The following is an 18,671-nucleotide window of genomic DNA, read 5'->3' on the forward strand; positions in this document are numbered from 1 at the left end:
TTTTAATGGGGTATTTTGCTATAGTGCAAACCTAGGGCTTCCAAATTGGGGTTTTTGGAAATGAGGGGTTTTGATCTAAATTGATCATGTATTAACCTAATTGCAAGGTGTCTAAACGCGTGGGAAGCGACGAATTGAGCATTCATAGAGCGGGTGCGAAGATATAGCCGAAACAAGTGTTCGGGGCTTTGTTTTGACCAAGAGGGCCGAGATGACGTCGTAACAAGTGCTGAGTAGCGTTCCTAGAACCCCTACATCATCAAAAGGTGGGGAGCAACTGAGCTTCTTCCTACGTCCGAGTTAGAATTGTTGATCATATTTCATATATATTATTCTTATGCATTATAGGATGTATGTATAGTTGCATTTTTATTTCCTTGCATGCATGTCTAGTTGTGTAGCATTATGGATTTGACACTTAAATCTAGAATACATGAGGATTAGAGTTTGTGACATGAGATCCTATAGTGATAAGAAAACGGTGAACTCGGACTCAATGATGAAAATTGATGATATGTGAACTAGTGTATAGAAAACACTTAGAACTTGGACGAATGGCATGTAAACAATGTTAATAACATGACGAGTGGCATCGGAACTTAGTGTAATTGAGACACTATGGCATCAAACATAGGGATAGTTGAACTCCCTAGTGTGAGTTGATTAGTGTGGTTGAGACACTTGATATGGACCGAGGGATAGGTGAAGTTTCAAGTGTTTGTTAACCTAGTTGACAGGGTATCCTTAGTCTGTGAGGATTAGATCATACTCATATAGTTTGTTTTGGGCTTGTGATGATCGCTCTACACAAGCAGTGCACTCCGGAGTTGTCACACAAGCGGGGCAGCTCACGAGCGGGGTAGCTCACCGGGTGGGATACGAGCGGGGTAGCTCCTCACCCATTGGACTGGGAAGTGAGTTGGGGCGAAGGGCGGAGTAGCCCTTCCCCTATAAGAATTGAGCGGGGCAGCTCATTACCTATGAGATTAGAGCGGGGTAGCTCTTCACCTATGGCTTTTCAGACGTGAGACGGGCGAGATAAGAGCGGGGTAGCTCCTCACCAGTGAGATTTGAGATATCAGTCGAGGTGAAGAGCGGGGTAGCCCTTCACCTCTTCACCTACTAGATTTGTAGTGTGAGTACCTATGGGATTTGAGTCGGGGCAAAGGCGAGGTAGCTCTTCAGTTAGGACATCTGAGTGGTGAGACGGGTGAGACAAGAGCGGGGCAGCTCTTCACCTATGTGATTGAGATCTTAGGCGGGGCAGCCTAGTGGATTGGATAATGACATGAATAGCATAAGTGGATTTGCATTCATCCCATGATTAAACATAGTATATGATAGTGGATTGCATAACTATGTTATATTTGTATTCATTACATTGTTGAAGCATACTAGCATGATAATAGGCTTGTTGCTAGATGATATTCCATGCAGTGCTTGCATTTGTTGGCATAGTATAGTATAGACACAGTTTCATTTCTATATATGTCTATCTATCTACCTGTGCCAATTTAGACCTAGTGGGAAGATCGGCGGAGTCGGCGGCCGAACCTATTGGGAACTATGCGAGCGTCCCAGGGGAGGATCGCGGTAAGGGCATAGCACCCTAGCTAGCTAGTAGAGTATTCCTATTGTACTAGAGCACCCTCGTGTGCATGGTTATAGATGACATGTTGTATTTTGAATAGCTAGCACTATATATGTGAGATGATCATGTATTCATTTTTGGGAGATGAAAATATAAATCAAATCAATGTAAATGTTGAATGTCAAGTGTGATGTAATAGCTAGATGTATCTCTCTTTAATTACTTGTATGGCATACTTGTATCTTGCTCTTACTTGTTAGCACTAGTTGTGCTCCGTGCTTATCATGTATGTAATCGAATTATTCCTGGGCAATTCCATGTACATGATTCTGTTGTTGAGCCTTGGGCGTGCAGGGGAGGTGCTGTCCGTCCGGCGTCTGTTCGACGCGCCCGAACCGGACCAAGTTGGTAGCGGTCTAGGGGCGTGACATGACATGTCCTAGAAATGCAACTTCTCAGAGCCAAAAGTCACATTTCTTCAATCTCGCATAAAGCTTCTCCTCCCGAAGGACTTGTAGCACAAGTCCCAAATGCTCTGCGTGCTCCTCGTCACTATGAGAGTAGACCAAGATGTCGTCTATAAAGACTACGACAAATCGATCTAAATAAGCCCTGAATACATAGTTTATCAAATCCATGAATGCTGCTGGGGCATTTGTGAGCCCAAACGGCATGACCGTGAACTCGTAATGTCCATACCGCGTGCGAAACGCGGTCTTTTGCACATTCTCCGGCTTGATCTTCAACTGACGATAGCCAGACTGGAGATCTATCTTCGAATACACTCGCGACCCCTACAACTGATCAAACAAGTCGTCGATACGGGGTAACAGGTACTTATTCTTAATAGTGACCTTGTTCAACTCGCGGTAATCCACGCAGAGTCGAAAAGATCCATCCTTCTTTTGCACAAATAAAACCGGGGCTCCCTACGGTGATACACTTGGCTTAATGAATTCTTTGTCGAGGAGATCTTGCAACTGAGCCCTCAACTCTTTCAATTCAACCGGTGCCATACGGTATGGAGCCTTTGATATCGGCGCGGTCCCGGGAACCAAGTCTATCACGAACTCGATCTCCCGATCCGACGGTATCTCCGGTAATTCCGCGGGAAACACATCCGAAAACTCCCGAACCACCGACATACTCTCAAGTGCTGGAGTCTCCTGATCAGCCTCCAAAACGGTAGTCAAATAAGCTGCGCAACCGCTGCTAACTAGCTTCCTCGCCCTAGATGCCGAAACCGTCATGGCGAAGCACGAGCTCTGGCAAGCTCGATAAATAAACTCCTCCTGTCCTGGCTCGCGAAAGGTAATAACCTTGCTCTTGTAATCGATAGATGCATAGTACTTCGAGAGCCAATCCATACCCAATATCAGATCAAAACCCTTCAACCTTTTGAGCACCAACAAATGTGTCGGCATAATCCAGTTGCCCACTTGAACCGGACACGCCAAACACTCCTTCCGGATAGTAAATACACGCTCGGGGGCTTCAACCCGCCAAGTACTCTTACTCAGTTGAACCTCTATGCCATGCATCTCAGCAAATGGTATACTGATAAACGAATGCGTAGCACCTGTATCAAACATAGCCCTGGAGCGAACTCCGTTAACTAAAACCATACCTGCCACGACGTTGCGCTCCTCGGCCTCAGCAGGTTTCTCGGCTTGAGCGGCGAATACCGGTCCGCTCGGAGCCAACCGGGTCACCTTAAGCTGACGCGGCGCCATAGCACGTCCAGTAGAGGCAGCAGTAGGTGGAGCTCCTCCATAATAGCGCGGTGTCGCTGGAGCTAATGCAATCGACGGGGCAGGCGAGGTCCTTCCTGGACAGTAACGACTGTGTCCCGCCTGGCCACACGCGAAGCATCTCCCCTCCTTCTGCTTACAACGTCTCGGGTCATGATCACCACCACAAATAATGCATCGCCGAGCCCCATGACCCTTGGACTGCGATCGTGGATACTTCGGAGGCTTCCTCGACCTCGACTGACCTCCCGAACCATCAGGGGCACGCTTCTTACCCCCGTCCTTCTCGGACGCCTCTCGCTCCTCACGAATGTGGGCATTGCCATGCTCCGCCCACAATGCCCAATCTAACACCTCTGAGAAAGTAGTAAGCTTGAGGATATGAACCGCCCTATAGATATACGGCGGGAGTCCTCGCTCGAACCCCTCAACAATTGCCATTTGCAACATACTGCATTCTGCAGTTTTCCACACTTGGTACCGGCACACAGGATTTTTGTCACCGGTTTAACAGCTACGCAGCAGCCAAACCCGAGAGCGACCTTCTCGGGTACAGTATTGGTACCGGTACAAACCAGGGGTGTCACCGGTTCAACAGCCAAAAATACTCAAACCCGAGAGCTGCCTTCTCTCGGTTGCCTGCCTGGTATCGATACAAGCCCGATGGTTAACCAGTTACAAAATGCCCGGACTGCAGTTTAGCAATTGTTCGACTTCTATTTCGCGCCGAGCTGTCACGCCCCGAGATCGCTCCCAATTTGGTCCGGTTTGGGCACGCCGACAGACCGCCGAACGGACAGAGTTTTCCCTGTACGTCCTAGGCGTCGCAACAAGTACAATACAAAGGTTCCAACCAGGAACAGTACTCAGCAAACAGATTGTATCAGGCAGGTATCAATCAACATAAACACATCCTATGTTATTACATTCATTCATTCAATGCAATTAAGTTATCACAACATTTATTTATTACAATTTGATACATTTGCTTGCTTTCATTTTCTATACCCCTAAGCTACGCCGACGGGGTACTGCTAGCTCTGGTCTCTGGGGGTAGGGCGCTATCTATGAAGCTACGCCCTTGTCTCGCGCCGCCGCGCCGCTCACGTGCGAACTTGTAACACCCCAAAACAACGTGGGGTGAGAACCAACTCCATGGTTCCCAGTGGGTACGGCCACCCAAGGGAAATGCTCGGCCAACAGGTTCAAAGGAGGCAACTGCAAGTTAGATTAATAAACAGATAGATAGATATCTTGACTATGCAATTAATAGAACCATACCTTGCCTCGCAAATGCAATAATGCCACTATATGCAAATCATGCAAGAATGCAACAATAAGAAGTACATCACTTGATTCTACTTCTATCTCGCTCAGATCCAACTAGCCTCTAAGGTTTCTATTACCTCAGGTTCATCACATTTAACACTAGCCCTCAAGGTTCTTTCTACCTTATTCCAGCTAGCCACCCGACTCGGCCTCGAGTCAATCGACAAGGGATAATCCCCCTCTGCACGGCTCGAGGTGAAGGACCCTGTCACAACGCACCTCAGCCTGCAAGCCAAGAACCACATCACCCAACGGTCCGCCCGAAGGTCCGTGCACCGTGGTCAGGGATCCGCCAGTGGGAGAGGAACATGCCGCATACACCCATAGCCAAGATCCCCGATAGGGAGAGGAACATGCCGCATACACCCTGGCGCTCTTTGTTCTTACTCAGTCACAATCCTCAAAGTTCTTCTAGTGGGAGAGGAACATGCCACATGCACCCGCGGCCAAGAACTATCAAGTTCACAAGTACTGGGATTCCAGAATCCACTTCACAAGTCAAGAGTTCATATCCAACCCTATGTTGTCGACCTATCCAGGTCCAATGCACTTTCCACCCTAGGTCCAACTGACTCTAGGTCTAATGCCTTAATCACATAACCTAGGCTTTCTTTACCTCTAGGTTCAACCCATAACATAAGTTCGTTAACACTAGGTTAATGCCACTCATTATTTATCCTAGGTTCAACAACACTAGGTTCACATCCGACCTATGTTTAATAACACTAGGTTCATATGTCATTTCTGTTCAACCTACGTTTACTAACACTAGGTTCATATGTCATTCCTGTTCAACTTATGTTTACTAACACTAGGTTAATGCCACTCGATCTACTCGACGACCTATTTGTCATATCGAGTCCACATGCACATGCATCTCATCTAGCCCGATCACTACATGCATACATATCAACGTGCATCTATTTACTAGTATGCATTTTCCAAACATTATTATGCTTATTGTCTCTAGCATGTAGTCTACAACATATAAACATTTGCATGCATCTATCCGCTAGCATATATTACATAATGTTAACATGCCCTTATGCACATACATATGCATCAATAAGAGTCCACATTCCACTTTGACATGCGGGGCGACCAAGTCGCTTCGGTAAGCACAACCCACCTGTTAGTGCATTCCGATTGCTTGTCGACACTTGCAATCAGCCTCCCGCGGCATCCGGTGCTCGGTTCTGTCGGAACTTGCAATTGCGCACCAACAGCGCATCACTTCGCAGCCTCGGGCAAAAAGGGTCTTCGTTTTGTTGTTACGGTGCCTCAAATCCGATTCCATGATTTTACGACGTCGCCTCGGCCCTCCAGGCGGAAACGAAGCCTAAACGTCCGTTTCTTTAATAACTTCGCACCGGCTCGACGAATCGCCGAACCGACTTCGCCAGCGCGTTCGTTTACCTAGCAATTAGGTTTACGGAGGGTCAAATGAGATCAAACCCTACTATTTTACAAAACCCTATTCGGAGCCCTAATATGCAATTAACCTCCAAATAATCCAAATTAAATGGAGCAACATATTTAAAACACTCTAGATACTACTAGAACATCATTCATGAAGGATTTAAACAAAATCCCAAACTCTTACCAAAACGTGAACGTCGCGACGAAAAAACGCCGCTCCAACGGCCGCACGAAAGCTCGATCCGTCGCTCCCAACGCGTTCGCAAGCATCTTCTCCGCCAACGCCGCGAATTTGAGCGAGAGATATAGAGAGATAAGAGAGATCTTTAGCGAGAGAAAGGGAGTGTTTCTCTCTCCCTCACCATGTGCGTGTGATGCTTGGTGCTGGCTGCGGTTGAGGAGAAAGAAGGAGTCAACACTCCTTTTTATAGTCAACACCAAAACACTATTCACTTTAGCACAATTTCAGTTTAGCGGCTCAAAATATGATACCCTTCGCCGGAGCTCCCTGAATATCCGTTTGAGCTCAAATTTGACAGGCACGCTCGGTTTTACTTAACGAGTCCAAAGAAATTTTAATATTTCAGTTTCGACCCCGTTTGGTCACCGAAAACTGTACCGAACTGTAATCTTTATCAGATAGCTTTCGGATTCTATTTTTCACCTTTCGGGTGTCAGAATGGCATGAAACTTTAAATCTAGCTTCATAAAAATATTTCTGACATCTCTGCCAATTTTCATAATTTTCTGACACTGTGCATTTTCTGCTAATTTATCTGCCCCGTTTCTTACAGAAAATTCTAAATCTTCTGTTTTCGCTCCGGTTTCAGCACAGATCATTCCCAACTTATATTTCACTTCTCTAAATTTAATAAAAATAGTATCTCATACTATTTTTATTTATTTTCACTTTTATATTTAAAATCTGGTATGTTACATTCCACCGCAACCTCACCGGAACTATTTAAATGTATACCGTAACTTCATAGTTTTAGAAGTCCGGTACCTTACACGAGCAATGCTAATACTCGTCTATCTCTTTCAAAACCCAACGTTGACCCTTCCAACATCTTTGGAATGTCAAATAGAGCATGTCTAAGCATATCTCTCACCACGCTTTGGTCACTTTGACCAAAAGTGGTTTATTACTCCAAGGATTCAATACCTTACAATTGGGGTGTGACAAACTCCCCCTGTTAAGGCCCTGATGTCCTCGTCAGTCCAATCACACACACAGCCCAAGATCATCAGGCGATGTGAGACTCGTCACGCTAGCCTTGTCATCCAGACCCTGGCATAGCCGGTCACATTGTCATTCAAACTCTGGCATAGCTTATCACCCTGTCTTTCAGACCCTGGCTCAGCTGAGACTCGCCACACATTTCCAACTGGTGAACTGGCTCTGATACCAAATGTAACAACCCAGTCCACTAGCAATAATAACTCGTTGGGCCCAAACATCGGCCCAAAATATTTAAGTCTAGTTATTATTACTAGTGTCTAAGTCTCTTATATACCCAATCACATCTCTATTTATATCCGATGTGGGATTATTGGGGTGTGACATAACTGCCCACGCTAATGGCAGGATACAGTTATTTCTATCAATACATGACGCCGTCAGTAGAGCCCCTTCTAAGCTTACTAGTTAGAAAAGTACCTGAAAGAAATGCAAAGCGTGTATATTAGTTCGTAATCATGCAAACTATTTTATTTCACATCATTATAATATACAATAGTGCAACATATTTATATAATGGTGTGAACTTTGCATATTAGTGCAAGATCGTACCATCCAATCCAAATAGGTGCCTGCAGTGCTTCCGAAATGCACGGATTGATGCTCCGAATGCCCAGAAAAAATGGTAGAAATGACCCTCGTTCTGGTAAAGTAGCTGAAGACATGCATCCGCACTACTCCTTAGCTCTTGCATATATGACAGAAGTGCAGTGAACAAGCCCTCGAAATCGCCGCGTACCTCCTGAAGGATCCTTTCTCTGGCCCGGTCGGCTTTTCGGTAGGAAATTCTGACACAGTGCTGCTGCAGAATCTCGGTCTGAACTATCTTCAGCGTGTATTTCTCGTTTGCCATGACCTACTCCCTAAGAAATGATGTGATAAATTTCGCATCGCAATTCCTATGGCCTAATCCCCCTATTGCCTGGCTACAAATGTGTTTCGAATCAAATTTCTTCACCCACCATTGTGTAAGTCCTAGTAGGTGATGCGCCTTTATTCTCCACAAACAATCTATGAAATGACATCTCGCGGTTATCTTAAAGTCGTTGCATTTGGCTGGCCCTCGTGGATATTGTCCACATCTGCGACAGTTCCATCTAACTCCATCGTAGTACTGTTGACGATGAGGTCTTCTTCCATCTCGTCGTCGTCGAATTGCTCTGCAGTAAGTCCCATTGTGTCGCTTTGGCGCAATGGGTCAACGTCCATGGCATTGTATGTCCGATGAAATCCGTCGAAAGAAGACGTGATGATACGGATGCTATCGTCGAAATCCGTCTCGTCTTTCATATCAGTGATAAAAATACTTCTGCCACTGTTTGTCGCATCCGCATCGTCGATGAGAATAGGATAACAAGATCTGTAGTTCCAGTAAAAAGCAAGTAGTGCATTGTAACTAATTAGTAGTGCAAAAAATATGTAGTAGTGTAACAGGTAAAAGGTAATGGTGCAAAAGAGTACCAACCAGGTAAAAGGTAATGGTGTAAAAGAGTACCAGCCAGTGCATCCTAATGAGTTAGTAGTGCAAAATATATGAAGTAGTGCAACCGTTAAATATAAAGTACTTGCGGGTGCAACAGGTAAAAAGTAATAATGCAAAAGAGTACCAACCAGTGCATCCTAACGAGTTAGTAGTGCAAAATATATGAAGTAGTGCAGCCGTTAAATATAAAGTGCTTACGGGTGCAACAGGTAAAGGTAATGGTGCAAAAGAGTACCAATAGTGCAACTTACGAGCCAAATAGTTCAAAATTTGGTGGCTGAGGCGTAGGTGCATCTGCGGATCGGCTGCTAATTAACAATTCCAGCCGTTCGTCCATATGCACCTCGTCTATCTTATCGGGATCATATGTAGGAACCTTTCTCTCAACTACGTTACTCGCGGCATACAGTTCCATCAGAAATGCGTGACTTTTATAGAGTCTCGACATGTTGTGGACATCATCGTCGTCAACAATATCGATGAGTTTGCCGACACTACAATAAATAGGGCATATAGCGACAATTATAAAATTGTCGCTGAAAATAAAAAAATTGCCGCTATAATTCATAGCGGCAGTTGTAGCGGCGGTTTTACAACTGCTGCTTATAAAGCAGTCGCTATTTAATTTAGCGGCGCTTTTGAACCATCACTATTATTTAGCGGCAAGTTTTCTTAAATGTTATAACACTTTGACAATCGCCGCTATATGCATTTTTTTTTGTCAATTTGGTTGATTTATAGCGACAACTTTGGAACTATCACTATTAATTTAAATGAATAGCTACATTTTTTCAATCGCCGCTATATGCCTATACAAGTGGATTTTAATAATTTTGTAGCTGTAATTTTGCAACCACTGCTAGTAGTTTAAGTCAAGTAGTTTTATAGTAGCAATTTTTAACCGTCCAACATAAATAATTAAATTTCATAAGAGCAATTTTTAACTGCCCAATTGAGATATCTAAATAAAACTTGAGCAATCTTAATATTTTTTCACATATGCAAATAACATTCAAATCTTTATTTCAAACAAACACTATTAGTATGGCTAATCAATATAAAAATAAAAAAGTACACTTTTATTATTTAAAAATGTAAAAGTATCACCAACTAACTAATCGTTTAAATAATATTAAAATGACAAATTGTTGTATCCACATATAGCACACCCATTAATATTAAGGAAATGAAAAAACAAAACAAATTCTTCAGTAGCCCAAAGTCCTTCAATATTGATCACGAACGAATATATTCGACTTGCAAAATTAAGACATACAAATATATAAGTTTTCATTCTAATATCATCAAATCTCAACCATAAGAACTACAAAATATATTGTACTTATAAAAGTAGAAGGCCAAGCAATAGTTTGGAGCATAGCATCTCTAATAGTTTTGAATTTCCCATATGATCTAATTAACTTTTCAGAAGGAACCATTGCTATTTCAATATAAATTTTTCAAAACTGATTTCCCAACTTTTCACCTCCTACTTGCACAGTTGGATCTTTAGAGTTCTTCGCGCAACACTACGATATGGCCTATAAGAACTTTTTAAAATCACCTCCGCTCTTTCCTACAAGTTTATAGAGCATATAATTATATAAGTATAATACTTGTAAGAAAGGAAGAATTATAGATTTGATCTTCAAGTTGTGTAAAAAAGTAATTTGAAAATTAAATTACTTATTGTTATGCTTGATCCTTTACCTGCGTAAATGCCATATTTGTTATCTTCCTTCTATTTACCTGAAGTACCTACGAATATGATAATTTTTAAAGGTCGACTTTTAAATATCTTTATTTAATACTAATAATTTGAATAGATATATAAGCAAAAATTATTTTATCATATTGTGCACATTTATTAACCTGACGTGGTGGAACAAGATGATTTGAAGAAAATGATTCAACTTCTTTTTGTGAATTTTCTTCTGGAGAACTTTCGATTTCATAATTCTATACGGGAAAAAATTATTACCATAATATTAAGGTAATAAAAATTTAAATATATAACTAATTTTAAAATACCTGTCGGTCCTTTAAGTGATCGGATTGTGCAATTGGCGCATCATTAGGTGGGGGTTCACTTGTCTTAGTTTGCTGCACACTAGTAAATACTGCCATAACTTTCTCCTTGTTTTTCTCACTCCAAAAAATTTCCGTCATTTAATTATTTTTCTTCCATATTGTGGATTTTCTCATTGAGTATATCTACTTTCTTATCAGCTTCAATTCGAGAATCTCTAGTCATCCGTAAGCATGTTTGATGAGTATGCTTTGGTCCAAATAATTCAGAGGGAGTAGGCCCTAAACTCAAACCGCGAATACATCCATATTTTTCTTTTCCAAATATTTGGGAATAGATATCTTATGGGCCAAGATTATCTTCATTATTTTCCGACAATTTACTTTGAAGCTCATGTATCCGTTTCTGCAAATAATGTCATGTTACAATACAATTTATAATAAAATATTTTAGACAATAAAAATATGATAAATATTTGTCAATCTACATACAATGTGATCGCTTGATGCTTTATTCATCGGTTCTTTGTTCTTTTTAGTGTGGGTTAGCACGAAAAATTCTGCTCTAGAAAGCTCTTTCACTCATTTTTCTGCACTCTGTTAAACAATAATGCATATGATAAATTCAACACATTTAGCTTGTGTATTTCAAAAAAATAAATAATAATGCACAAAAAGTTCTACTCTAGAAAGATGTAATATTCAAGATTTTGAGCAATACAGGGGGAATTTTGAAATTTTGAAATTTGAAATTTGAATTCAAATCTATATATATAAATGTGGGTATATATATGTGGTTATGTGGTGGAATGCTAAGAGGGTTGGTTTCATCGTAAATCTGGACCAAATCGGATGAAACGAAATGCTAGATTCGATGCCCCGGTCGTGCTGAACGCGTTGGCGTGATCCGTTCAGAAATCCGACGGACAGATCTTCGGGAATCACAAAATGTTCGCGGAGGGGTCGAAATTGGCAAAATGGAAAAATCACGAAAACCCTAATATTTTATGCGCCGTTTTGCGCGAATTCGAACGTCGAGGGACTTGTGTGCAAAGTACACGTGCTGGCAGGGGACCTAGCTGAAAATAATGGACTATGGAGGACTTTTCTGCAATTATACACCTTGTATAAATGTAGTTTTAGGGTTTCACCTATGGAACCCTAACCCTAATCCACCCCCAGCTAACCCTAGTCCACCCAGCCGACTTCAGCTCCTCCCTGCCCTGTCCGTGCGCGTGCCACGACCGCCGGCGAGCATCTCCGGCCGTCGGAAAACCCAACAGCACCTCCCTCTCTACCCCTCTCGGCCACCCTCTCCTTCCTCTCGGCCGGAGTTAGCTGGAAAGCACTCACAACTCCCTAGAAGCAATATCGTCTGGCTGAGACCCTTCCCCGGCACCGTCCTCGCCGACCCCGTGCACTGCCGGCGCCGCCAGGGTTGCTGAGGCCGCCTAGGCCTAAGGTCGGCCGAGCCCAGATTACCTTGGACTCCGGCCTCCGCCCCTCCCTCGGCCTCCGACGATGGATCACCGTCGCCCCGTGCTCCTCCAGCCGCCGCCGGGCCGCCGCGGACACTTTGAACACGAGGGCAAGCTGCGGGTTGATCTCTGCCGCCGCGCCACCTGCTGCCGCCCGCCGCCGGCCAGCACCTACCCCGGACCCCACTGACCGGCCGCACTCGTCCCCTGCAGGAGCGCTTGCCGTCCTGCAGTCAGCGACCAACCCTTGCTCCCACTGCTCCGGTAAGGCTGTAGTTAAGCTATCTCCACACTGTTTGGAGTTTTCGGTCACCTTTTCGGTGATCCGTGGACACCCTGATAATCCCAGAAGTGAGCACGATGATCCCTGTGTCGTGCTAAACATTGTGCTCACCTCCGTTAGGGTCAGAGATGCCATGGTTTGTGGGATAGATGCGACTAAGGCACTGTGCGCGCTGTTTCACCGATGTTCGCGTCGCTGGCGCGGTCGCCACAGTGGTCGGCAGTGCTCCGAAGGGTGAGCATAGCCTCTGGCACACCGAAACCTGTCAGCGGGTGTCTCGGCTTGGCAGAAAGATTATCGGTTTGCACGGTCGGACCATAAAAGCCCGGAAATCACATAAAATAACGTGATTTTATGTATTCGGGAGGGCTTTTATGCAATTGTTCTTGTTGTGGACGCTGTTGGCAGCATGTGCGGGCAGTGGGTGACGTCTAGATTGGTTGTCCAAGGCCCCAAGCCTTTCCGAAAATCAAATGTTGATTTCCGGTGCGTTTTTCGGCGAAATCCGTCGACAGAATGCGTTTTCGATTCGGAATTCTTCCGACGGTGCTTCGTGATGATTGGTGTAGTCGCTGAGCCTGGTTGGCTGGTCACCCGCGCCGTTTCAAGGGTCCGAAAACGACGAGTGAGCAACGGTGGGTTCCGGTGTCGAATTAGACACTTCCGGGAACCCGGATCGGAACGATTATCCGGCGATAATCGTAACAATTATCCGACGATAATCGTTTCGGAGTGAGTTAATGTCTTTGCTGCCAAGTCACATGAAAATATGTGTTTAGGGCAGAGGGCGACCCGTATCTTGAGTCGGTGAGTTTCAGGACAGTTAGTGTGTCCTGGCAGAGTTCCGGTGCAGTTTTCGGGACTCCCGGTGAGTTACGGCAATCGGTTTTGGGAAACCGATTCCCGTAAGTTTATCAGTGGGGATTGTGAGTTAGGGTTTGGTGATCGTGGGTTGGATTCTAACCTGGTGGACCCTTCATAGGTCCAATTGCTTCTTTCTCCGCAGTTGGAATCTCAGTACCGTATAAGCACAGGTGGGTACTTCGACCCGAAGTCGGTACAGTGGTGCACTCTCGCTGACGTTCCTTTCACCCCTTGTTATTTATATTACATATTATATATCTTGAGCTTTGCACCCATGTTGTTTCCGTATTACTCTAGTCGGTTGTTTCCATGTTTAGTATCATGAGTAGGAGTAGAGTAGATTTTATCTGCATGTGATATCTATGACTTGGTTGGTCGGTTCTCGTATCTTGTATCTGTGATCTGGTTTGTCGGTTCTCATATCTTGTGTCTGTGACCTAGTTGGTCGATTCTCGCATCTGGTATTTGTGACCTGGTTGGTCGGTTCTTGTATCTTGTATCTGTGACCTGGATGGTCGGTTCTCGTATCTTGTATCTGTGACCTGGTTGGTCGGTTCTCGTATCTTGTATATGTGACCTGGTTGGTCGATTGGACTACTTGATGACCTATATGGTCGATGTGCCCTAAGGGGCAGGATTGTCGGCTGGTTGCCGACGGTTGGCCATTGAGTATATCAGCATTGATCGCGCGATACTTGTACGCATTTCACGAACACCAGCGGTCTGGTCCACCGCAAGAGGGTGTTCTTTTTCAAAAAAGTGGTTGCAGGTGCTAACTCGTGAGCTTAAGAGGGGTTATATGCATGGTAGAGTAGCAGTGGCACAGGCTTGAGGTTTGCAGTGCGGACCAACAGAGCATTAGTTTCAGATTGGGTATTTTTGGACTTGTCGTCCGGTTGATGCATGTATACAGTAGCTGTAGTGTTTCATATATATACATCTCGTTTACTTGTTTATCATGGCTACTGTATTACCACTATCTATAACTTTGTTTGTTCTCCATGACTGGTGAGTACCCCTCGCCCTCGTCGGCTTGCGGTACCCACTCGGAGGGGAGACATGTTTACATGTTCTCACCCCCCGCCCCCATTACAGGTGATGTCGCTGGTCCTAGTGGGACGGTTCATGAGGAGCGCTTATAGTGGTTCGTTAGAGCTTCCTGCCCCGTCATTTGGTTTAATTTCTCAAACTCTAGCTTCCTTCAATAAATTAGACAATTTATATGGTTCAGCATTTATTATATTTAAATATTTGGGATTTCAGTTGGTTTTGTGAATGTAATCAAGGAATTGTGAATTTCGTGAAATGAAAATGGTTTTCTACCTGTCACGCCCCGCGACCGCCCGCCTATTTGGCTGGGTCGCAGTACCGCGAACAGACCGCCGAACGGACAGGGTTTCCCCTATACGTCCTAGGCGTCGCAATCAATACAAGTACAAGATATTCCAACCAGAAACTGATCTCAATCAAGATTGCACAAGGAAGTATCAATAGCATAAAACTAACTGCTATTACAAGCACTCTCATTACATGCATTTTACACCAGAGTTTTTCTTTTACATTAGATTCAATTTCCAAATGCAATTAAGTTATTACAATTGATATTACAAATTTGGTACATTGTGTTCCTTTCCTTTTCCTATACCCCTAGGCTATGACGACTCGGGATACCGCTATCTTTGGTCTCTGGGGTAGGGCGCTATCTATGGAGCTACGCCCTTGCCTCGCGCCGCCGCGCCGCTCACGTGTGAACCTGAAACACCCCAAAACAACGTGGGGTGAGAACCAACTCCATGGTTCCAAGTGGGTACGACCACCCAAGGAAAAAGCTCGACCGATAGGTCCAATGAGGCACTACAATCATGTTAGTCCAAAAACATCTACAGATATATATATCGTAATGTAATTACGCAACTAACAGAGAACATGCCTCGCAATATGCAATATGAATATTATGCAACTATGCAACTGTATAAGCAACTAGTAGATATGTTGATTCTACATTCACTTCGCTAACTTTAGCTCATTTCATTCAATTCTAAGGTTTCTATTACCTTAGGTTCTCAACTCAAGTTCAACTTGCTTCTAAGGTCTCTATTACCTTAGGTTCTTGCCTCAGTCACTAGCTTATAAGGTTTCCATTAACCTAATCAAGCTAACCACCCGACTCGGCCTCGAGTCAATCATCCGCGGATAATCCGCGCACTGGCTGCAACTCAGCCTGGCTGCCGTCACAGCCTACCGCAAATCTGACTTAACCATCTGGCGGCGAACTCATCACATCGAACCCAACAACAACTCAAGTCATGATTTAGCCATCTGGCGGCGAACTCATCGCACCTCATCCAACAATGGTTCAAGTCGTGACTTAGTCATCTGGCAGCGACCACATCGCTCTTACCCAGTAAGGTTCAAGTCAATCTAGGTGGCATCATCCGATAAGCTAATGGGCGAGGAGAACCACACATACCCAATTCCAGCTTATTCTCATGGCATCTCGGGTGAGGAGAACCACACATACCCGTTGAATCACTGCCAGGCGATGAGCCGCACATACCTGCAGTTATGATTCCTTTGCCATCTCTTTTACCACAATTTCCACCGCTTCTTTTGCGACCACATCACTAGAGATTCCGAAATCTATTTCACAACTCAAGGGTTGATCTCAAACCCTATAGTATCGACCTATCTAGGTCCGATGTCCTTTCCACCCTAGGTCCAATTGACTCTAGGTTCAACGCCTCTATCGCATAACCTAGGTTTACTTTAACTCTAGGTTCAATCCATAATGTATGTTCTTTAACACTAGGTTAGATGCCACTCATGATTCATCCTAGGTTCAACAACACTAGGTTCACATGTTATCTCTACCTAGATCTCGACTCTAGGTTCGCTTGTTCAACCTATGTTCTTTAACGCTAGGTTAGATGCCACATGACCTATGTTTAATAACACTAGGTTCTTTGTCATTCATGTCCAACCTATGTTTCATACACTAGGTTAAGTGCCACTCGATCTATTCGACAATCCTATTGTCCACATCGAGCTCAATAGATATCCACATTTTATCTAGCATGCATTATATGATGCCAACATGCATATTCTCTCTAACATGATCTACAACATGTTAACATGCATATAATCTAGCATTTTCTCATCATGTCATCATATATGTATTAACTAGCGCATTTGCATTATGTCATTAACATGCATTCCTTACAATATGCTCACATGCATTATTTAGCATTACTTACATGCATCATCTACATTCATCTAGCATTTCTATAACATGCTCATCATGCATTCTATGGTAGTCAAAGCATAGCAATTAACATGCATCCTAGCATTTAACCCTTGCATTCATCTATCATTTATATGCATCAACATGAAACCACGTTTCTCTTAGACATAAGGGCGACCTAGTCGCTTCGGTGAGCACAACTCACCTTAGCTAGCTTTCCGATTGCTTGTCGACACTTGCAATCGGCCTCTTGCGGCACTCGGCACCCGTTTGGGCCCGATCTTGTAGTTGCACTCCAATAGCGCGCCGCTTCGCCACTTCAAGAGTTAAAGGTCTTCGCTTTGCTATTACGGCGCTCGGGACTCGATCTCGCGATTTATGGACGTCGCCTCGGCATTCCAGGCGAAAACGAAGCTCCAAGCGTCCGTTTCTTCAATATCTTTGCAACGGCTTGTCGGATTGCCAAACCGACTTCGCCAACGTGTTTCGTTATCTATCAATTAGGTTAACAGAGGGTCAAATGAGATCAAACCCTCCCAAATCACAAAACTCCATTTTGGATGTCCTAGATGCTACTACTACCAAATCCACCAAATTGATCTATGAAATGGGGAAAAACTATCTTGATAGCATGCTAGGGTTCCATTCCATCCATTTTTAGAGATAAAAAATCTATCTCTAAGGATCTACCATGAGAGGGCACCAAGCTTACCTCTCTAAGCTTGCTCCAATGGTGAGAGGAAGAAGAAGATGATGGTGATGATGATCCTCTTCTTCTCCTCCATCTTCTCCTTCTTTTCTTCTTCTCTTTTCCTTTCTTTCTTCTTCTCTTCTCTTTTCCCTCTTTTTCACGCACAGAGAGAGAGAGGAGGCAGTGGAAGAGTGAGGGAGTGGGAGAAAGAGAGAGAGAAACCCTCTCTTAATCCTCTCTTATATTGTAACAAAATGCTAAGAAGCCCCTCAACTTTTCACTCTTCACATTGCCCATACTGGGCAAAATCCGCACGGAGGGACCGGTCTTCCCGATATGGGACCGGTCCCAGAGGACCTTCCCCGATTCCACGCGTTCGGGAACTGGTCTCTCTCTGCGAGACCGGTCCCCGGAGACCGGTCTACCCACCAGAGACCGGTCCCCGAGAGCTTGTCTCGCGGGACTTAGCCAATTTTTGGCCATTCCCGCTGGTGTCGCCTGTGGGGACCGGTCCCTCCCTGTCAGGGACCGGTTGCATCAGCAACCCCGCAACCCTCAACCGATGGGACCGGTCTCTCCCTGCCAGAGACCGGTCCCCGAGAGCAAAACAAGACAAAAATGCAGATTTTGTATATTTGCTTTCGCGGACTCCATTCCAATGCACTTTTTGGATTTCGTGAATCCTTAACTTCTCAGAGGGGTACTCACTCGACCATTAGTCTGTCCTGAATGAAGTGCAACTCTCGGATTTCGAGAATTCACTTTGTTACACTACCCTCGTGGTAGCGTGTTTTAAAAAGAAAAGTTTTCCGTGTGGGAAACAGCTTTCAAAAGAGTTTTCTCTTGGTTTTCTTGACTTAGTATTTCAAAACAAGTTTTCGGGTAGGAAACATTTTAACTAATAGTTGTGGTTTTATGATTAAGACTTTGAATGTGAAAATATTGGTGAATGGTGTATGAATGTATGATTGTTTATATATTCAGTTGTGGTGGTGGTGGTTGTGTTATGTTATGTACCTCGTACTTGTGCGACGCCGTGCAAATACAGAGGAGACTCTGTCCGTGTGAACAGTGAACTCCCTGTATTTGTGGCGGATTTTGCATACCCTGGGGGTCAGGTTTTCAAAAAAAAAAAATTGGACACTTCCGCTGTGTTTTTAAACTAAAAAGGGACCCCGTGGCGTGACAGATTAAAGTAGTATCAGAGACAAGTTACAACCACAGTACCATTCACAGGTCATTTTGAAAAATAAATGAAGCTGAAACATTGGTT

At 44.2% G+C, this 18,671-nt stretch overlaps 1 protein-coding gene across 1 annotated transcript; it reads right to left on the bottom strand.

The window, feature by feature from the left end:
• Positions 2,521–3,783, bottom strand: LOC109707786. The gene is made up of 2 exons (XM_020229318.1): positions 3,219–3,783; positions 2,521–3,170 (listed from the first exon to the last, which is right to left on the bottom strand). Exons 1-2 carry the CDS (start codon positions 3,781–3,783, stop codon positions 2,521–2,523), a joined length of 1,215 nt encoding a protein of 404 aa, XP_020084907.1.

This window comes from Ananas comosus, linkage group 3 (assembly GCF_001540865.1).
Source record: "Ananas comosus cultivar F153 linkage group 3, ASM154086v1, whole genome shotgun sequence".
Lineage (NCBI taxonomy): Eukaryota > Viridiplantae > Streptophyta > Magnoliopsida > Poales > Bromeliaceae > Ananas > Ananas comosus.

Excerpts from the sequence above, each read along its gene's own strand:
- LOC109707786 (XM_020229318.1), bottom strand. The coding sequence starts at position 3,783 with ATGGCAATTGTTGAGGGGTTCGAGCGAGGACTCCCGCCGTATATCTAT. Across the intron at positions 3,171-3,218 it reads GGAGCGCAACGTCGTGGCAG|GTGCTACGCATTCGTTTATC; the intron begins GTATGGTTTTAG and ends TGTTTGATACAG.